The sequence below is a fragment of the Schistocerca piceifrons genome, chromosome 9, assembly GCF_021461385.2.
Source record: "Schistocerca piceifrons isolate TAMUIC-IGC-003096 chromosome 9, iqSchPice1.1, whole genome shotgun sequence".
Taxonomy (NCBI): Eukaryota; Metazoa; Arthropoda; class Insecta; order Orthoptera; family Acrididae; genus Schistocerca; species Schistocerca piceifrons.
Genome location: NC_060146.1, coordinates 201336489 through 201359639, shown reverse-complemented (window position 1 = coordinate 201359639; position 23151 = coordinate 201336489). Strand labels below are relative to the sequence as shown.

At 42.8% G+C, this 23151-nt stretch overlaps 1 protein-coding gene across 3 annotated transcripts in view; it reads right to left on the bottom strand.

Moving 5' to 3' along the window:
- The window catches only part of LOC124717311 (gastrula zinc finger protein XlCGF57.1-like), a 119068-nt gene extending 95930 nt beyond the window's left edge, over positions 1–23138 (bottom strand). For 2 of the 3 annotated variants that reach the window (XM_047244140.1, XM_047244142.1), the window contains exons 1-2: positions 22854–23138; positions 22552–22644 (exon numbers count right to left, since the gene is read on the bottom strand). In XM_047244140.1, the coding sequence (XP_047100096.1) occupies positions 22552–22641 (90 nt within the window). In that variant the 5' untranslated portion in view covers positions 22642–22644; positions 22854–23138. The remainder of the gene's footprint in view (positions 1–22551; positions 22645–22853) is intronic. The other variant, XM_047244141.1, reaches the window with a different exon arrangement.
- Positions 23139–23151: the final 13 nt, after the last annotated feature.

Below are 23151 nucleotides of genomic sequence, written 5' to 3'. Positions count from 1 at the left end.
TTCCGGCATTGCTACTTTCTTATAGACAACTGCATCATTTGCAAACTGTCTTACAGAGCTACCGATGCTTTCTACTAGATTATTTACATACAACGTAAACAGTAACGCACCTATCAAGGTCCTACAATATTCACAAAAAGACTTCCTAACATTTAAATTTATATTCAAAGTTATCAAATTTCTCTTTTACAGAAAAACTTTCCTTGCTATTATCAGTCTGCATTTTACACCTACATTTTAAAACCATTTCAGCTTTTCTAGCTGAAATTTATTTCATATGAATATTTTACTGGCAGAAGCTGACTTTGAGCAGGGACAGTTTGGATTCCAGAGAAATATAGGGACCATGTAAGGTAATAGTGACACTATGAATATTACCTTAGAAGATGTAATGAAGAAAGGCAAACTTATGTTTATAGCATCTGCATATTTATAGCTGAAAATTTTGGAGAACGTAGTGATTAAATACATGGAGTGCAAGATTATCCACTGCTTGTAGAAAAACTTTGTATGTAAGAGTGGAAGACCAAGAACGAAGTGCTCAGATTAAAAAGGGTGTAAGACAAGGATGTAGTCTTTTGCCCCTACTGTTCAGTCTATACATCAAAGAAGCAATGATAGAAATAAAAGAAAGGTTCAAGAGTAGAATTATAATACTGGGTGAAAGGATATCGGTGTTAAGATTTAGTGATGGTATTGATATCCTCAGTGAAAGTGAACAAGAATTACTAGATCTGCTGAAGGGAATGTACAGACTAATATGTACAGAACCTGGATTGAGAGTAAATCAAAGAAAGACGCAAGTAATGAGAAGAAAGAGAAATGAGAACAGCAAGAAATTTAACATCAGAATTGGTGACCACAAAATAGATGAAGTTAAGAAATTCTGCTACCTAGGCAGCAAAATAACCAATTACAGACAGAGCAAGTAGAACATCAAAAACAGACTAGTACTGGCAAAAAGAGCATTCCTGGCCAAGAGAAGTCTACTAGTATCAAGTACAGGCCTTAATTTGAGGAAGAAATTTCTAGGAATGTACTTTTGGAGCACAGCATTGTATGATAGTGAAACATGGACTGTGGGAAAAATGGAACAGAAGAGGACTGAAGCATTTGAGATGTGGTCCTACAGAGGAATGTTGAAAATCAGGTGGACTGATAAACAAGGGAATGATGTGATTGTCCATAGAATTGGCAAGGAAAGGAATGTATGGGGAAGAAGAGACAGGAATGTAGGTCATCTTTTAAGACATCACGGGATAACTAGAGGTTAAAAACTGTAGAGGAAGACAGATTGGAATAAATGCAGCAAATAACTGAGGACACAGGTCAGAAGTGATAACTCTGAGATGCAGAGGTAGGCACAGAAGATGAATTCGTGGTGAGCTATGTCAAACCAGTCAGAAGATATACGTACACAAACAGCTGGGGAGTATAATTAATAAAGATGGAACGTGTGAAGATGACCTAAAAACCAGACTGAGCTCAAGAAGAGCAACATCAGAAACTGAACGCTCCCTTGTGGTCTGCAAAAATGGGATTAAAAACAGTATTTAATACATGTAAAGCCACTATTGAGTCAATTATCATCTGTAGTTCAGGATGATGGACAATTATAGAGGAGAAGAAGACTGAAGCTGTAGAAATGAATTTTGCAAGACAAGCATTGATGATCCCTCATTTGAACTGTAAAACTAATGAAGGTGTACAGGAAGTCAAATAATGGCACCTTCACATTGGAATAATGTAAGGAAAAGAAAAACTTCTACTTATCATAAAAATGACATGTTAAGTCGCATGCAGGTACAATTAAAAGAGATTTACATATTAACTTTTGACCCCAGCGTTCAACAGAAAAAAGAAAGAGAAAAACACACACACACACACACACACACACACACACACACACACACATAAGCAAGCACTCCTCATGCACACGACTGTCATTTCTCTGACAGTTTGGTCCAGAATGCAGTTATCACATGGAATACGAGCAACAGTCTGGAGGGGTCGGGGGAATGGTTAGCAGTGTATGCGTATGCGTGAGGCGAGAGATGAGCACTGTGTGGTGGAGTGTGCATGGACCAGACTGCAAGCAGGCGCAGCATTGGGAGACTGTGGGGCAAGGAGGTAGGAGAAGAGGAGAGGAATGGGAAATGATGGCAATGGCAGAGGGTGACAAAAAAGACAGTGGGAGATGAGGATAGCAGAAGTTGAGGGCAGAGGGGATAGAAAATGCTGGTTTGAGAATGTGGGGACAGTACATTACCATAGATTGAGGTCAGGATAATTTTGGGAGCAAAGAAAGTGTTGGAAGGATAACTCCCATCTGCGCAGTGAAGAAGCCATTGAAATCAAGCATGTTATGTTCAGCTGCATGTTGTGTCACTGGGTGGTCTATCTTGCTCTTGGTCATTGTTTGGTGGTGGCCATTCATCCTGGTGGACAGCCGGTTGGTAGTCAATACAGCTTTGTATATTGCGATATCTACCCATCAGCTGTCCACCAAGATGAATGGTCACTGCCAAATTGTGGCCAAGAGCAAGGCAGACCACTCACTGGCACAGTATGCAGCTGAACATAAGAACCATAACTTCAATGGCAGCTTCACAATGTGAACCAGCTGGACTTTCTCCACCACCAGCTTTTCTGAAGTTCACCAACGATAGTTATCCCTCCAACAAGTTCTCCGCTCTCGAAATTATCTGGCCTCAACCTACGGTAACGTACTGTTCCCACACTCTCTGCCAAACAGTTTCCACCCCCTCTGTCCTGTTACCTCCTCCCCACTCTTGCTCCCACCCTATTTTTGTGCCGCTCTCTGCCAACGCACCCGCCCACCTTTTCCTGCTCCTCTCCTTGTTTCCCTTCACCCCCCCCCCCCCTCCAGACTTCTTCCTCCCTGCCCCACAGCCTCTGAAGCTGCACCTTTTGGCAGTCTAGTCCCTGCACACTGTGGTAAATTGATTATTCCTTGCTACTGTAGTGTTATCTTGAAGCTGTAAGAAAGGAGGACAGGCGTTCCAAAGTGCGGAAGCAGAGACGATGCTGAGGGCAGACGAAACTAGGAGAGATATTGTTGCATGGTGAAATTAACATGTAACTTCACATGTTGTCTAGATGCTTTAGTAGGTTGTCACCATAGAACTTTGTAACCAACAGGCACGTACTAGCGTAAACAGCTAGCTTGATACCAGCCCTGAGAACAGCAGCGTCAATAGGCTCACAAGGGTTAGAAAGAGAGTGAAAACGCCAAAAACTGTTTACCTAGCAGTCCCTACTTTGGGGAGCCTGAGGGGCGGGGCGAAATGACGTATAACAATAATGTTGCAAGTCTTATTTGGCAGAGCATTTACGTTTAGCTTTCAGGTGAACAATGTTGATACCAAATATGGATTTAGTGCAACTGCATTAACATACCTGCCTTAGGAGCAGTAGAGGGGACCTAACTAAACCGTGATTGGCAGGTGCCTGCAAGAGACCTGCGGGATTGACTGGGTGGCTTTAAGTGGGAGAAACAGTGCCCCACACGACTCTTTAAAATCCCTATATTCCGCATTTTGGCAGAGTTCTCAGTTAGATGAAGTTGTTGTTGTTGATGTTGTTGTTGTGGTCTTCAGTTCTGAGACTGGTTTGATGCAGCTCTCCATGCTACTCCATCCTGTGCAAGCTTCTTCATCTTCCAGTACCTACCGCAACCCACATCCTTCTGAATCTGCTTAGAGTATTCACCTCTTGGTCTCCCTCTACGATTTTTACCCTCCACGCTGCCCTCCAATACTAAACTGATGATCCCTCGATGCCTCAGAACATGTCCTACCAACCGATCCATTCTTCTAGTCAAGTTGTGCCACAAACTTCTCCTCTCCAATCCTATTCAATACCTCCTCATTAGTTATGTGATCTACCCATCTAATCTTCAGCATTCTTCTGTAGCACCACATTTCAAAAGCCTCTGTTCTCTTCTTGTCCAAACTATTTATCGTCCACGTTTCATTTCCATACATGGCTACACTCCATACAAATACTTTCAGAAACAACTTCTGACACTTAAATCTAAACTCGATGTTAACAAAATTCTCTTCTTCAGAAAGGCTTTCCTTGCCGTTGCCAGTCTACATTTTATATCCTCTCTACTTTGACCATCATCAGCTATTTTGCTCCCCAAATAGCAAAACTCCTTTACTACTTTAAGTGTCTCATTTTCTAATCTAATTCCCTCAGCATCACCCGACTTAATTCGACTACATTCCATTATCCTCGTTTTGCTTTTGTTGATGTTCATCTTATATACTCCTTTCAAGACACTACCCATTCCGTTCAACTGCTCTTCCAAGTCCTTTGCTGTCTGGCAGAATTACAATGTCATCGGCGAATCTGTAAGTTTTTATTTCTTCTCCATGGATTTTAATACCTACCCCGAATTTTTCTTTTGTTTCCTTTACTGCTTGCTCAATATACAGATTGAGTAACATCGGGGAGAGTCTACAACCCTGTCTCACTCCCTTCCTAACCACTGCTTCCCTTTCATTCCCCTCGACTCTTACAACTGCCATCTGGTTTCTGTACAAATTGTAAATAGCCTTTCGCTCCCTGTATTTTACCCTGCCACCTTCAGAATTTGAAAGAGAGTATTCCAGTCAACATTGTCAAAATCTTTCTCTAAGTCTACAAATGCTAGAAATGTAGGTTTGCCTTTCCTTAATCTATTTTCTAAGATAAGTTGTAGGGTCAGTATTGCCTCACGTGTTCCAATATTTCTACCGAATCTAAACTGATCTTCCATTCGTCAGGAAAGAATTCGCGTTATTATTTTGCAGCCGTGTGTGTTAAACTGATAGTTCAGTAATTTTCACATCTGTCAACATCTGCTTTCTTTGGGATTGGAATTATTATATTCTTCTTGAAGTCTGAGGGTATTTCGCCTGTCTCATACACCTTGCTAACCAGATGGTAGAGTTTTGTCGGGACTGGCTCTCCCAAGGCTGTCAGTAGTTCTAATGGAATGTTGTCTACTCCCGGGTCCTTGTTTCGACTCAAGTCTTTCAGTGGTCTATCAAACTCTTCACGCAGTATCATATCTCCCATTTCATCTTCATCTACATCCTCTTCCCTTTCTATAACATTGCCCTCAAGTACATCGCCCTTGTATAGACCCTCTATATACTCCTTCCACCTTTCTGCTTTCCCTTCTTTGCTTAGAACTGGATTTCCATCTGAGCTCTTGATATTCATACAAGTGGTTCTCTTTTTCCAAAGGTCTCTTTAATATTCCTGTAGGCAGTATCTATCTTACCCCAAGTGAGATAAGCCTCTACATCCTTACATTTGTCCTCTAGCCATCCCTGCTTAGCCATTTTGCACTTCCTATTGATCTCATTTTTGAGATGTTTGTATTCTTTTTTGCCTGCTTCATTTACTGCATTTTTATATTTTCTCCTTTCATCAATTAAATTCAATATTTCTTCTGTTAACCAAGGATTTCTACTGGCCCTCATCTTTTTACCTACTTGATCCTCTGCTGTCTTCACTATTTCATTCCTCAAAGCTACCCATTCTTCTTCTACTGTATTTCTTTCCCCAATTCCTGTCAATCGTTCCCTTATGCTCTCCCTGAAACTCTGAACAACCTCTGGTTTAGTCAGTTTATCCAGGTCCCATCTCCTTAAATTCCCACCGTTTTGCAGTTTCTTCAGTTTTAATCTACAGTTCATAACCAATAGATTGTGGTCAGCGTCCACATCTGCCCCTGGAAATGTCTTACAATTTAAAACCTGGTTCCTAAATCTCTCTCTTACCATTATATAATCTATCTGAAACCAATCAGTATCTGCAGGCTTCTTCCATGTATACAACCTTCTTTTATGGTTCTTGAACCAAGTGTTAGCTATGATTAAGTTGTGCTCTGTGCAAAATTCTACCAGGCTGATTCCTCTTTCATTTCTTACCCTGAATCCATATTAGACGATCTGGGCGCCAAATCCACGTCCGTCGACTGCAGCCTCGGTCCAGCTCCGAATAAGTCTGCTCTCTCTCTCTCTCTCTCTCTCTCTCTCTCTCTCTCTATCTCTCTTGGAGTGCCTCAGTGAACAGTGTCACATTCAGTATGTTTTGTTTTGCAACTAAGTTGTTGCCTTACGATGCTGCTAGTGTTTGCTACTGTGGTTAGCATCCACTACTGGGACTTCTGCACTGGCTTCTGTTGTAACGTGTTATTCATGCTTTTTCTAACCCTAGAAATAGCCCCCAGTGTATTAGTTGGTCCTGTCTGGAATAAACAACTATTTCAAAACCCTGTTTGTCCAAGAGTCTCCATAACGAGTTCCCTACCTGCATTTCTAGTAAATGCCTGTACCAGTGATGGCTCAGATAGAAGGAAACAATCGAGTGCCTTCACTGTGAATTGTCCTTCTGCCTTCTGCTCTGTACCACTCGGGAGTGCAGACTGACCAGTAACCCCCTTTTTTTTCCCTCTCCCACCTATGTCAGGACATGACAACACTCTGCCAGATAGGGCTTCTCTCTCCCCCGCCCCGTACCACTGCTATCCCTTCCACCTCTCCACAGCCTCCAGACTGTTGCTTGCATTCCAAGCAACAGTCGCATTCTGGTCCGAGCTGCCAGAGAGATGGCAGTTATGTGTGTGTGAGGTGTGCTTGCTTGTGTGAATGTGTGTGTGTGTGTGTGTGTGTGTGTGTGTGTGTGTGTGTGTGTGTGTGTGTTTTTTTTTTTTTTTTTTTTCTCTCTTTCTTTTTCTGATGAAGGCTGGGGCCGAAAGCTAATTTGTGTCTTTTAACTGTTCCTGTTTGCAACTTAAGATGTCATCTTTATGGTAAGTAGCAATCTTTCTTTTCCTTACAATGTACGGGAAGTAGCACACAAGAAAGATAACATGTGGTAGAAATAGAATGCAGACATTTTTGGCTTGGACACTTAATGACAATGGCACAAGAAAGAATACCCAAAAATATGTTTCAATGTAGACTTACAAATGAAAGGCACAGGGCAAGACTGTGACTTACATGGATTCAAGGGACAGAAATTTGACCACTGAAGGCACACAAAACATGTTAATATGGAAGGTGAGGTGCAGAAAGTGGCAGGAGCTTAAGGAACACCACCACAGATCTTTGTATCACAACTTGACTAAGATAGATTCGTTGATAGGCCAAACCTGAAGCATCAAGGAATTGTCAATTTCGTACTAGGGGGGAGTGTGGAGGATAAAGAATGTACAACAAAAATAAAACTTTACTACCGAAAGCAGCAGGTTCAAAGGAATGTATGGTGCAGTAGTTATGCAGAGATGAAGAGGCTTGCACAGGACAGAGTAACATGGAGAGCAGCATAAAACCAGCCTTCAAGCCAAAGGCTGCAGCAACAACAACAAAACGAGTATTATGGAGTAAAAGCTCCATCTTATGGGGATTGAAACGTGTAAACTCTAAAGATATAACTATCTCTGAAATAAAACTTCCTGGCAGATTAAAACTGTCTCCATGTCTCCGCAATATCCTTTCTTTCAGGAGTGCTAGTTCTGCAAGGTTCGCAGGAGAGCTTCTGTAAAGTTTGGAAGGTAGGAGACGAGGTACTGGCAGAAGTAAAGCTGTGAGTACCGGGCGTGAGTCGTGCTTCGGTAGCTCAGTTGGTAGAGCACTTGCCCGCGAAAGGCAAAGGTCCCGAGTTCGAGTCTTGGTCGGGCACACAGTTTTAATCTGCCAGGAAATTTCATATCAGCGCACACTCCGCTGCAGAGTGAAAATCTCATTCTGGAAACATCCCCCAGGCTGTGGCTAAGCCATGTCTCCGCAATATCCTTTCTTTCAGGAGTGCTAGTTCTGCAACGTTCGCAGGAGAGCTTCTGTAAAGTTTGGAAGGTAGGAGACGAGATACTGGCAGAAGTAAAGCTGTGAGTACCGGGCGTGAGTCATGCTTCGGTAGAGCACTTGCCCGCGAAAGGCAAAGGTCCCGAGTTCGAGTCTCGGTCGGGCGCACAGTTTTAATCTGCCAGGAAGTTTCATATCAGCGCACACTCCACTGCAGAGTGAAAATCTCATTCTGGATCTCTGAAATACATACAAGTAAATAGAAACACAAACTTGATGGAGTTTCGTTCATAAGATCTATAATAAAAGATAATTTTATTTCTGTTTGTTGAAAAAAGCTCTAAGCTGATCTGGCAGCTATTTCCGTTTCCAGTCCATAGGCCAGTATAGGTAGCAGGCACATTTAGTAGGTAGGCTGATGCAGGAAGGTTGTGTAAGTGTTCTACCTCCAGGTCTCCAATGTAGATTTGGAAACCTTTTGTAACGTACTGCCAATTTCAGTATACTAGATCTACATACACAATCTTCAAACCATTGCGGAGCACATGGTGAATGGTACTTAGCACAGTACAGCTTACTAGGATTTCTTCCTGTTCCAACTGTGTATGAAACAGTGGAAAAAGGACAGCTTAGATGTCTCTGTGCACACTTTACGATCCTTGCGGATGTGATATGTAGAGAGCTGAAGAAGATCTCTAAATTTTCTGTGTAGTATTGATTCTTGAGATTTTGTTAAGTATGATTTCATGGGATTACTGGAGTCTGTCTACCAGTATAGATGTTACAGCATTTTCATGATACTCTCCCACGAATGGAACAAACTTGTGACCTAACTTTGTATACATTCAGTGTCCCCCTTTAATGCTTTCTGATCTCAGTTCCACACACTGGAGCAGTTTCCTAACATGGGACACACAAGTGATTTCTTCACATTCCCCTTTGTAGACTGACTGGTTTTTACCAGCTAATGAAGCACCTGCCTTACCTGTGACTGAGCCAATGAGATCATTCCATTTTACACCCCTACAATTTGTACTAGTCTACTGATTTCAGTTGTACCTCATTGATCATTTAATCCTAAGTTAATACTTACAGTTTCACATTTCTAAATAATAAAAACGAGTTGCCAACGTTTGCACCCCTTCCAATATTATAAACATTTGAGTGAATACAGGGTAGATCAAAAATATATATACAAACTTTAAACTGGCTCTGCAAACGACACTCTTTGAAATCACAATAGGTATGGGTCAAATGTATAGAACAGTGGTTGAGCAACAGAAGACAGTAGAGTTGTGACACACTAATATCAGTCTACAAAGTGAAACTATGGCACAACCAGGACTGGCATTTGAGCAGCGAAAAAGCATTTTCAAATGGTATTGGAAGCTGAAGAGCATCGGTGAAATGCAATGACATTGGCGGCAAAAACATGGAACTGAACTACCACCACATGTGAGCACTGCTTGCCTTTGCAAAAAGTTCGAAACCACTGGAAAAATTATGGACAAGCACAAGGGAATATCAGGCCAGTCACATGCAGAAACAGGTGAAGAACCTTCTGCGCTGGTGTTAGATGCATTCATACAATCACCACAGAAATCAACAATGTGCATGTGAACAAGGTGTGAGTAGCGTGAGTGTATATCATATTTTGCACAGAGTAAAATGCAAAGTTTACATTCCGTAATTGTTACACGCACTGAATGAGAATGACCAAGGCAGAAGACGTCAGTTTAGAGAATGATACCTTTTGTGGGTGAAGATTATACCAATTTTGTTCCCAAAGTGGTGTAGGCTGATGAGTCACATTTCAAATTAAATGGTACAGAAAACAGGCACAACAGTGTGTACTGGGTATTGCAAAATCTTCACGCTTATGTTGAGCGAGCGGTCAGTACTCTAGGACTTGATGTCTGGTGTGGATTATCATCATGAGGATTGACTGGACCTTTCTTTTTCGAAGGTACGAATACTGGCAGGAGTTACCTCGAGATGGTCGATTAATTAATTTTACTGTACATTCTTGCTTTGATTGGTGATGAACCAATTTTCCAAACAAGATGGTGCTGCACCCTACTTTCATAGGGGTGTGCATGCCTTTTTGGATAACAATGCACCAGGTCATGGGACTGGATGAAGAGGTCCAACCAAATACCCCAAACATTCCCCTGATTTGACCAGATTTGATTTTTAATTGTGGGGTTCCCTCACGAATGGAGTGTACAGCAGACAGCAACGACACTAGCAGAACTGTGTCATGGGATTGTAGCTACTCTGGCGGATGTGACACTGAATGAGTGATATTGTTTTCACAAGTGTTTGGAGGTGGGTGGTTTGCAGTTTGAGCACCAATTGTAGTTGTTTCACTTTGGGTCATTGTAATACTGATGATAATATATGAACTTATCTTAAACAAAGCAAGTATACATTTTTTGATCTACAATGTATTTGTTCTGATTTCATCAGACAGCACTTCATTACAGATAATTGCATAATCTGAAGAAAGTCTGAGTTTCTACTCTAATTAATACTGTCTGCAGGGTCATTAATATACAAAACTGTTATAACTTCAAGTAGAACAAATATATGTCAAGGAAGATGCAATACATGAAAGTCACAGATCAAGTAAACAGAGCAAGACGTGTGTACACTTTAACAGTCAAATCATAACTGAGTCCGAATCTAGCGGCCGCTGGCTGGCTGGCCACTTAGGTGGTGCTGCTGCTGCATGGCTGGCAGACAGCGCCGCATGTAGAGGATGCACGTAACTGCGCGGCGGCACTTTGAAAGATCGGCGAGTCACAACACTTTTCCCCCGTTTGAAGTTTTTGCACAGGTCTTGATGGAGGTGGCCTGTAGATTGCTAACGTCCATAGGTGTTGTTTGACTGGCCTTAAAGTCTCGAGGAGGAGGCTTCCCGTATGGATGGAAGTGTCCCCGTTGATAACGGGTCGAGATGACAGGAGACGTGGGTGTCGAATCTGCTGGGACCCCGTGCACCAATCTGCTCGTTGCGGCAAGTCCGGTTGTTATAACAGGAGACATGGGCGATGTGTCCGCGCCCGTAGGAGAAGAAGGCGAGTAGAGTTGCTCCGACAGATGATGGTCATATGGTTCCTGCACGGGCACGTCTCCTGGTGGCGTCAGTTCTTGTGCTGGCACCGAGATGATGGTGAGAGGACTGCGTTGTGAGTAATGAGAGATTCCAGTATCCCAAGTGTCAGGTAGAGCAGAAGGTGGTGTAGAGGCATCCGGAACAGGCGTTGCCAGCACACAAGGCCGAAGCTGGTCCGAATGATGCACTGCAATACCCGTGTCCGTCTGGATCTCATACAGGCATTGGCCACGGTGTCGTAAGATGCGGACAGGACTCCTGCCATATCCCCGAAACCATACAAGGTCATCGGCGGTGAACCGGCCAAGCGAAGGCACCCGAAGCCATGAGGTGGAAGGCCGCAGAAGATGAAGTAGCGTGCGGGGCTGTCGGCCATGTAAGAGCTCAGCCGGGCTGTGGTCGCCCATAGGGGTGGAACGGTAAAAAGCCAGAAATTGGAGAAGCGCATCATCAGGCGCAGAAGAAGTCAGGAGCTTCCTCTTCAGAGCCTTAAATGTGCGGACCAGTCATTCAGCCTCACCGTTTGACAGTGGATGGAACGGAGAGGCCGTGACATGCATGACGCCGTGACAAGCACAAAAATCTGCAAAATCTGAAGAGGCAAATTGCGGACCATTATCAGTAACAAGAGTAGAGGGAAGGCCTTTCAAAGAGAAAATGCGAGCTAGAGCATTGGTGTTTGCTGCGGTGTTAGGTGACGTGCAACGGACAATGAAAGGAAAGTTAGAGTAGGCGTCAATAACGAGAAGCCAATAAGTACCTAAAAAAGGTCCTGCGAAGTCAGCATGAATATGCTTCCAGGGCTTCTCAGGCGAAGGCCACGGTGACAAAGATGACTTCCGGGCGGCGGCCTGTGATGCACAAGGGCCACAGGCAACAACCATGCGTGCGATTTCAGAGTCTATATTGGGCCAGTACACATGACAGCGCGTCAGAGATTTTGTGCGAGAGACACCCCAGTGCCCTTGGTGAAGGAGGTGCAAGACCGAAGCACACAAAGACGCAGGTACCACAACACGCGGCGAAGCATTTTCGGTGGAAAGGAGGATAACACCATCCCTAGCCGGGAGGCGGTAATGCAAAGCATAGTAGTTCCGCAACGGATCAGAAGTCTTAGTGGACCGACGATCTGGCCAACCCTTCTGAATAGAGCGTAAAACCCGGGAGAGGGGAGGGTCAGAACCCGTAGCAGCCGCCAGCCTGTCCCCAGTGATGGGGAACCCATCCACAACCCGCTGCTTGGCAACATCCAGGTGGAAACACAAAAGTTCGTCCCTATCGAATGCCAGATCAGGACCCATGGGAAGGTGAGACAGTGCATCAGCATTCGCATGTTGAGCCATCGGCCAGAAATGAATCTCATAATTGAAATGAGACAAGTAATGAGCCCAACACTGGAGGCGGTGTGCAGCCTTGTTGGGAAGTGACGTTGATAGATGAAACAAGGAAACAAGAGGTTTGTGATCCGTAACAAGATGAAATTTGGAGCCATAGAGAAAAACACCAAACTTATGATGAGCATAAATAATGGCCAAAGCTTCTTTTTCAATTTGAGAATACTTTTGTTGGGCATCTGTGAGTGTTTTGGAGGCATAAGCAATGGGTTGTTCAGAACCGTTCAGAAAAACGGTGCGCAAGGACTGCACCGACCCTGTATTGAGAGGCGTCCGTGGCAAGAACAAGATGTTGGCCAGGTCGAAAAGTAGCCAGGCATGGGGCCTGTTTCAGCATAGTCTTCAATTTCTAGAAAGCCGCATCGTATGACGTGGACCAGTGAAAAGGCACGTTTTTATGCAACAGGCGATGCAACGGCAGAGCCACCGAAGCAGCAGACAGTAAAAACTTGTGACAGTATGTTATTTTCCCCAAGAAGGCCTGCAGTTCCTTAACAGAAGTAGGGCGAGGAAGGGAATCGATCGCAGCGACAGTTTGCTGAAGCGGACGAATACCATCCCAAGAGAGTTGAAACCCGAAGTATGTGATAGATCGCTGAAAAATTTTTGATTTCTGAAGATTACTTAAGACCGGCAGTCTGTGAGACATGAAAAAGTGTGCGGAGATTTTGAAGATGTTCGTCAGTGGTGGAGCCAGTGACAACAATGTCGTCCTGATAATTTATACACCCAGGGACAGTGAGCAATAATTGTTCCAAGAATCGCTGAAAGAGAGCAGGTGCACTGGCCACTCCGAATGGCAATCGTTAGTATTGATAGAGGCTGAAAGGCGTGTTTAGGACCAGAAACTGCCGGGAAGCAGTGTCGAGAGGAAGTTGATGATAAGCTTCTGATACAGGTCAAGTTTAGAAAAATACTAGCCTCCAGCAAGTTTAGTGAACAATTCTTCAGGTCGAGGCATAGGGTAAGTGTCGATAAGGCATTGAGCATTTGCAGTGGCTTTGAAATCACCACAGAGACGAATATCACCATTTGGCATAGCAACAATAATGACAGGAGAGGACCACTCACTGGAAGTGACAGGAACCAAGACCCCTGAAGCAGTGAGACGATCCAGCTCCCGTTTGACCTGATCACGAAGGGCCACAGGAATGGGCCGAGCCCGAAAAAACTTAGGCCGAGCAGTGGGTTTGAGCGTGATACGAGCTTCAAAGTCGTTTGCACGGCCTAACCCAGGAGAAAAAAGGGACGAAAATGTCATCGACAAGGAATCCAATTGAGCATAAGGAATAGCATCAGAGACGATTTTGACAGATTCATCTATGGAGAACCCCAAAACGCCAAAGGCATTGAAACCAAAAAGATTCTCCGCGTTACTATGGTTGACCACAAATATGGGAACAGTGCGAATGACAGATTTGTAAGATACCTCACCATCAAATTGTCCCAAGAGAGGAGTCTTCTGTTTATTGTAAGTCCGTAATTGCCTAGTGACAGGTGACAGGATTGGAGAACCCAACTGAAGATACGTCTGAGAACTGATGATAGTGGCAGCAGAACCAGTATCCACCTGCATGCGAACATCTTGACCAAGTATTTGAACAGTGAGGAATAACTTCCCTGAAAGGGAAGAAGTACAATTGACAGACAACACAGAATCAGAATTAGCATCATGTTCATGAACATCATGTAAGTGGTTGGATTTGCAAACGGATTACACATGACCCATTTTTTTGCATTTGTGACACATGGCCCAACGTTGTGGACAATCTTCTCGTGAATGTTTCGTAAAACACAGCGGACATGAAGGACGTTGCCGGGGGTTTTGCTGTAGTTTCTGAGAGGTTTGTTTACGGCTAGGCCGAGGCTGCGCGTGGGAGTGTACTGCGGCCACGTCGGCCGGCGGGGACACGCCGCACGCGTCAACATCGCACAGAGGTTGTACTTCCCTGACGTCACCCATGCCTCTATTTGCGCTCCAGCGGCGCGAGAATTTTCAAAAGACCGAGCGATGGATAGGACTTCATCTAGAGTCGGATTTGCCAACTGAAGGGTATGTTGCCTAACTTCTTTGTCGGGCGCCGATCGGATAATAGCATCCCGTACCATGGAATCGGCGTAGGATTCTTACTGAACTTCAGTAACAAACTGACACTTTCTCCTGAGGCCGTGAAGTTCAGCAGCCCAAGTGCGATAGGATTGATTCGGTTGGTTTTGACAATGATAAAAGGCAACACGAGAGGCTACCACATGCGTTTACTTTTGAAAATAGACGGACAGAAGTGAGCACATTTCAGCAAAGGACAAAGACGCAGGATCTTTCAAAGGAGCCAATTGCGACAACAACTGATACATCTGAGGTGAAATCCATGAAAGGAACAGAGACTTACATGTTTGTTCGTCCGCAACATGAAATGCCAAGAAGTGCTGTTGAAGACGTTTTTCGTAATCAGACCAGTCTTCCACCGTCTCATCGTAAGGAGGAAAAGGAGGTAGAGACGATGACGAGAGACGCCCCGCATTTGATGCCGCGACGAAATCACGAATCACATTTGTGAGAAGCTTTTGCTGTTCTATGAGACCTTACAATAGTTGCTCTAAAGTAGCCATGGAAACATGTGGGGTCAACATGGAAAAGAAAAATCACTACCTCATCGCCAATTGTTATAACTTCAAGTTGAACAAATATATGTCAAGGAAGATGCAATACATGAAAGTTACAGATCAAGTAAACAGAGTAAGACATGTGTACACTTTTAACAGTCAAATCATAACTGAGTCCGAGTCTAGCGGCCGCTGGCTGGCTGGCCGCTTAGGTGGCGCGGCTGCTGCATCGCTGGCAGACAACGCCGCATGTAGAGGACGCGCGCAAATGTGCAGCGGCACTTTGAAAGATCGGCGAGTCACAACAAAAACACACAGAAATGCTTCCAACACACTTCCCTGGGGCACACCTGAAATTACTTCAACATCTGTCAATTACTCTCCTTAAAAGATAACATACTATGTCCTTCCTGGCAAGAAATACATAACCCCATTACAAATTTCTCTTGATACTTCATACGAGTGTGCTTCCAATAATAGGTGTAGCTGTGGTACTCAGTCAAATGTCTTTCGGAAGTCATGAAATACTGCATCCACCTGACTGCCTCGATAAATGGCTTCCAGAATGTCACGCGAGAAAACTGCAAGTAAGATTTTGAGTGATCAATGTTTTCATCTTTTTTAAAAAATGGTAAAATCACTTCCTGTTTACAATCACTGGGCATTACATTTCATTTCTAAATTTTGCTGGTTTTGCTACACAGATATTACTGTAACAGCTTTGTATTCTGCTCATAATGATGATGTAAATCTTTTTTTTTCTTTTTTGTAGAAACCATAACCTTAAGCTGTTACATAGCCAACAAGTTCTAGGAAATATGCAAGGTTACACGTCACTGTCTTTAATGACATACAATGAAGTTGCAAGTCTTTATCAGAACTGCAAAATGCAGGCTTCCAAAGCTAGTCTTTAATTCTTACAGTACTGCTGTTTTCTTTGATGAGGGACTGTTGTACTAGAATAAATATTTGAGCTAGTTTAGCAGTAAAGTGGATAAGCTGTTCTCATATGAAAGCAGTAAATGTCAGAAAATCTGACCACCTACATCCTTAGCATCTAAAAATGTATTCTGTAAAAGGAAATGAAGCATTTGACAGGAGAAGAAGAAGAAGAAGAATACTTTAGATCATTGTAATGACAACATTTTTACTTTAAGACAACTAAAGGTAAAGAGACTGGAGAGGAGTCTGAGTAGCCATTTAGTGTTCATAGACCTCTAAAAGGTGTACGGCACAGTGCCACTGAAGAAACTGTCCAGAGCGAGAGTAAGTTACAAAACACATGTTAGAAGCACATGCAACCAACTCAAGTTTGCAAAATGTGTAATCAATATAGGGAATAAAATTTTGTCACAGCCTTTCAGAATTACAAAAGGATTAAATCAGGGAAGCTGCTCATCTCCTATATTGTTTAAAAATACATCCCAAAAGCCTTAGATCCATGGAGTAGGAACTGCGCAGGAATGGGCATTCAGATAACAAAGGCTCAAATTTAAGATTGAATAACAAGTACACTGTTTTTGTTCTACTGATTTTTATTTATTTCGAACTAATATTCAGCTTATTGAGTCACCTTCAGGAAGCAACTGACAAGCACCTGAAAGGGATACTAGTTCTTAAGTAACCAAATGGCTCAACTGTCTGTACACCTTGCTCTTCACAGATGATCATATAGTGGAAGCCAGTGAAGAAGATATTTGCTTTATTAGAAGAATATGATAAGTGGGCACTAAAAGTAAACTTTCAAAAGACTGAATACCTACACAGTGGAGGAACTTAATAGTAGAGGGCATGTGTATCAAGGCATGTAAAAAATTTACATATCTGGGTAGCATCCTACTGGAAGACAGAAAAAGTAATTGAGAAATACAGCAAAGAGTAGTCCACGGAAAAGCAGCAAACCACGAACTAAACCCTCTGTTACGGGCTTCTAAGATAAGTTGGAAAGTGAACAAGATGCTCTACAGAAGTACTGCAGTGTCTGAGATATTGCACTGACAGTCAACAGCCACATTCAGTTAAGAAGAGTTGAGCCACTCCCAGAAGCATGCTCCAACAGCCGAAGTGGTTAAGCTCGCAACAAGTGAGAAATTCATATCAGAGTCCCGATCCTGTACGAATTCTCACTTGTTCAGAAATATTCTACGGCTGATGCAGAGCCATAATCACAATTGGCTAGTTCATTCTCTGTAGAAGTACTGTAGAGCCTGTAATGACGTTAGCGCTGAGAGCTTACTGCAAAAAACTTGTAGGAATGGAGTACCACAGAAGGTTATGTAGACTATCTCAGCAACACCACATAAGAAAAACAACAATTAGGGAAATGATCCAAAATCATAAAGCATAAGATAGACCAGAAGGGTGGCAACTCACCTGGTATGGCTGTACAATGCAAATAACAGATGACAAAAGAAGATCTTGATGTACCATTCTCAGGAAAGAAAGAGAAAATGAATACCAGAAGTAGCCTGGTTAGACGGGATAAAGAAGACCATGAGAAAAAGGAAACTGACGAAGACGAGGAAGTGTGGGGTGACAGAAACCGATAGAGACAGGTATGTGGGAAGTGGCGGTGACAGCTGTACGAACACCACAGGAGAGAGAGAGAGAGAGAGAGAGAGAGAGAGAGAGAGAGAAGCGGTGGAAACAGTGGTCCTACTCTGCCTTTGACAGCAAAGGTAGTATCACTCACAATGCTACATGATGTTAATAGGAGGAGGAGGAGGAGATTAGTGTTTAATGTCCCGTCGACAACGAGGTCATTAGAGACGGAGCGCAAGCTCGGGTTAGGGAAGGACGGGGAAGGAAATCGGCCGTGCCCTTTCAAAGGAACCATCCCGGCATTTGCCTGAAAGGATTTAGGGAAATCACGGAAAACCTAAATCAGGATGGCCGGAGACGGGATTGAACCGTCGTCCTCCTGAATGCGAGTCCAGTGTATGATGTTAATAACTACACATGCAACAATACAGACATGAACTTTCTTAACAGCTATTCAATAGTACTTCACAGTACTTTCAAATGAGTCAAATTTTCTGCTTCCACAAACAAAAACTTTTTGTTACTTTTTCAACTGATCTGGAATTGCAGACAGTTCAACATCCTTTCTCTGACAATCAGACAATGCAAGTTGCCTCCTATTATAACAGAAGACCACATGCTTATATGAGGGGCATTCAATAAATAATGCAACACTTTTGTTTCTTGGTTAATTTCAGTTGAAAAAATGTGGAATTTGTTGTGGGACATTGTGGAACATTCTCACTTCAGCCCCTCCAGTTTCATGAAGTTCCAATACATGGCAGTGCTATACCAAGCCTTTAAAATGTCATCTGTAATGGAGGTGTGTTCCAATCAGTGAGCTGTCATTGAGATTCTTCCAGCATGAAACCAGAGCATTGCAGATATTCAGAGGCACTTGAAGAATGGCTCTGGAGACCTGGCAGTGAGCAAGAGCATGGTGAGTCATTGGGCAAGGGGTCCGTCATCATCGCAACAAGGTTGCACAAACCTGTTCCATCTCCAGCATGCCGGCTGGCCATTCACAGAACTGTGACTCCTGCAATGTTCAAATGTGCAGATGCTCATCCGAGATGATCGACCGATCACAATCAAACACATCGCTGCTCAACTGGACATCTCTTTTGGTAGTGTGGACACGCTTGTACACCAGTTGCGTCACTCAAACGTCTGTGTCGGGTGAGTTCCTCGCTGCTGAACAGAAGATCATAAAGAGCAATGCAGTACAATCTGTGCAGAATTTTTTGTGTGTTACGAGGCTGACCGTGAGAATTTTTTGTCAAGAATGTTAACAGGCAATGAAACATAGGTTCATAACTTTGAACTGGAAACAAAACAGCAATCCACAAGTGGCACCACAGCATTCCTCCTCCAAAGAGAGAGTTCAAAGATGCACCCTCAGCTGGTTATCCTGTTCGATGTCCTCCTCCTTGGTGTGACAATCAACTCTGAAGTGTATTGTGCTACCCTCAGGAAACTGAAAAATCAACTCCAGCATGTTCATTGGTACAAAAATGCGAACGAACTTCTTCTTAATGAGATTTTCACTCTGCAGCGGAGTGTGCACTGAAATGAAACTTTCTGGCAGATTAAAACTGTGTGCCGGACTGAGACTCGAACTCGGGACCTTTGCCTTTCGCGTGCAAGTGCTCTACCAACTGAGCTACCCAAGCACAGCTCACGCCCCATCCTCACAGCTTTACTTCTGCAAGTACCTCATCTCCTACCTTCCGAACTTTACAGAAGCTCTCCCCTAGGCTGTGGCTAAGCCATGTCTCCGCAATATCCTTTCTTTCAGGAGTGCTAGTTCTGCAAGGTTCGCAGGAGAGCTTCTGTAAAGTTCGGAAGGTAGGAGACGAGGTATTTGCAGAAGTAAAGCTGTGAGGATGGGGCGGGAGTCGTGCTTGGTTAGCTCAGTTGGTAGAGCACTTGCCCGCGAAAGGCAAAGGTCCCGAGTTCGAGTCTCAGTCCGGCACACAGTTTTAATCTGCCAGGAAGTTTCAAACTTTTCCTTCTCCATGACAGCACAATGCATCACCCAAGTCTGTACATCCAATAGAAGCTCACAAAACTTCATAGGACTGTTCTTCCTCATTCACCCTACAGCCCGGATCTCTCACCTTCTGACTCCCATCTGTTTGGTCCAAGGAAGGACGCACTCCACAGGAAGCAGCATGTGGATGATGGGGAGGTTATTTATGCAGCAAGACATTGGCTCTGACATTGACCAGTAAAGTCGTACCATGCGCACATGCATGCTATCCCAGGAAGGTGATGTAAGGCTACTGTATTAAATGGAGATTATGTTGAAAAACATGGTTTTGTTGCCACAAGAATGGGGAATAATATGGTGTACTGGAATCCTAAATAAAAATAACTTACTTTCAGAAGAAAAATGTGTTGAATTACGTAATGAATGCCCATCATGGAAGTGATTGTGTCATTTTTGTGTGTAAATTACTGTGTCCTTTTCAAACAGGTTTCGCTTGTGTGAAGACTATAGGCAGAAGGCATATAAGTGACAATGACAATGCAAGGTGGCATTTTGAAGGATACTGAGGATGAAGGAGAGTCTACTAATGAAACTGAACAAGAAGAACCTCTTCCCCTGTGCGATGATATAAGTGTCATTGGATTTGAAGTTGGCAAGGAAAAAGAAAGTGATGGTAGTATTCTGTCTGTTGCGTGTAAATGAAAGGTTTGTCATGATGGCAGCAGGACTCTTGTCAAGTTTCCGTACTTCATGATTGCTTGGAGTAATCAGCACACTGTGGAATTTGAATTTTCCTATCTCTTTCTTTATAGATGACCTTCCTCACAATATGTTTCATAAGAAGAAATGAAGACATTTCTTGGTATAACAGTGAACATAAATTAAATCGAAATGTACAATTATGTGACTATTCTACAAAGATGTTTGCTCTCACCCCCGATCTCTTCCTACACGAAATAAATATCAGCTAGGAACAAAATGGTTGGCAAAATAATGGAAGCAGAATGGGTTAATCCAGTTGAGAAACAGTATTTAGAAGTACAACTGTGGATTCAGCCTACGAGAACACATTCAGCAATACTCAATGGGATTTCTCAGTAAGGCAACGCACCTTGCCACACCACGAGAAGTGTCCACAAATGGCTGGATGAGCACAATCAAGATTCTTAAGCACAACCCTCAGCCACAAATTCCCAAGACCTTTATGCAATTCAACATTGGCGAGATCACTTCAGCAATCAAGTCAGATGTGCAAATCCTCTGCCATGAAACCCACAATAGCGATGTTGATCTATGAGCACCTGGCTGAGTGCCGGCCGGTGTGGCCGTGCAGTTCTAAGCGCGTCAGTTTGGAACCGCGTGACCGCTACGGTCGCAGGTTCGAATCCTGCCTCGGGCATGGATGTGTGTGATATCCTTAGGTTAGTTAGGTTTAAGTAGTTCTAAGTTCTAGGGGACTGATGACCTCAGTAGTTAAGTCCCATAGTGCTCAGAGCCATTTGAACCTGGCTGAGTCATATCCAGCTAATCTACCTGCCTTCTATACTGCAGTCAGCAATTAGTCTGGATGCTAGTGGATATTCAAAACAGTGTGACTCAGTTCTGTAATGTTTCTGCTTTTAGTCAAACTTGCATTTATTGTTGTCTCTTAAAATGCAGTTCACACTTAAGTTCCTTGATCACAGAACTACATTCCGTTTTCATCCTCATCTCAGGAAACCAGTGGGACTCTCCGAACTCTGTAGGCTCAAAGGTTTATTGCTAAATTATTTTCTGCACATGTAGTCTAATTATGTAGTAATGGAACATCCAAGGTCACGGTATGTCTACGATGAAGATCAGCTTGTACTGCCTCTATTGTTTGTAGTAATTGTTAATGGCAGTGGGGATAGGGATAGGGGAGGGTAGCAAGAGGAGTGCCCCTACGACAGCTGACAACATTGGTTTCTTAAAATCAAACCAACCACAAAGCAAATAATTATCAGAACTAAGTAAAAACGCACATTTAAATATACATGTCACTACTGAGACATTTGGCACAGGAGTAATTTGTAAATAACGTAATTTGAAACCTGACAAGTCGCACAATGAATGAAGAGCATATTATTGCGTCCATGACATGAATAAATCTACAGCTAATACCGCTATTTTTCTGGCTAGTTTTTATTTTATTTATTTACTTTTGCCAGTGGCAACTACTTAATACAACTGGATGGGTAAATGGGGCAACAGCCCTTTAAAGTGACAATATTTAACAACTTTGTGTAGACAAAAAATAGCTACAGGGTAGCTACTCAAACTTCGGGGAAGGTTCCCTGAGAATTCCAGGTATGAGTAGAAAGATGCTGAGATAAGAATCATACCACGATAATTCCTCTCAGCTGGGATACATCGCACTAGCCATAAGCAGTAGTTTAACATCAGCTTTTAAACACTGATAAATTATATAAAATAGTCAATAAAATTTAATTTCAACGCTAGGTTAAAAAACACAAAATTCACTGAGATTTGACGAAATTCCCTAAGATTTCCCCGATTTTTCTGAGTAAAATATAATTCCTTTAGAATTCCCGGTTTTCCAGAAAAATCGGCAACTAAAATCTAATAGGGTATTTAAAATTGCTATTTGGCAGATGAGCTGATGCTTTGGCTGGGACTGTGGGAAATATGAACCAGAACAATTTGTTTGGAACAAAAAAATTGCAACCAGTCTGAACAGATACATCCTTCCACCTACATGAGCAATTACTGTCGTCAATCAGAAATTGGATTTGAAATATAGTATATACATGACAGTGACAGCTTAGAGTGGTCATCATTTAGGTGTTCATTTTTGTCCACGAAAATGGAGAAAGGTGGAAACTGCACAGAGTCGGGAAACGGGCGCTGTTTCTTGGCATCAGAATGTGAAAAAAATGACTAGGCATTTTCTTTTAACGACCATCTAATCCATATTCTGGTCAACATATGACAAGCCGTCTGCATACGGCACAGAGGGCTTGGTAAGTTTATGTCGAAAAGCAATAATTAATTATGGCTAAAACTGAATAAGTTAATTTTTCGTTAAAGTATCTTATCTCATGGATACATGCTCACCGAATATTCTTCTTCCTTTTTAATTTGAATGCCATTTTCGTTCATACCGGTAGCTTCTTTTTTATGAAATTCTGTTTCGGTTCTCTCCATACCCTGCAACAGAAATTTTTAACTACTGGTCAAATTTTTGGAGACAGTTTCTTGTTATCCTTCATTGCATAATACGAATACGTGCGTTTAGACACTGCGTATAAAATAAGTATTATGTAAACAAACTAATGAACTTCAAATTAACATATGACGGAGACAATTTTTTTGGTGGTGTTACAAATGTTGTAACGCCGTTACATTGAGAAACTCACAATTACTGTCTCGCGTTATCCACAATTTAAACAGCAGTAAAGGATGGTTTCGTTTCTTACACACAATCACGCACCACCATCAGTACATGATTTTCAGCTTTGAAATCCCGGTTGCCTGCCTACAGTCTTCTGCAGTCCAATCTTTGTACCCTCAAACATATGATCGAATTCACTGCTCTTACAACGGGAGTCGTCAGCGAATACTTCTTTCACTGATGTTTACTCCGGTAAAATTTCTATTTTCGAAATCAACGTAGAGACGCCACTAATATTTTAAGAACAATATCGCTGCTATTTT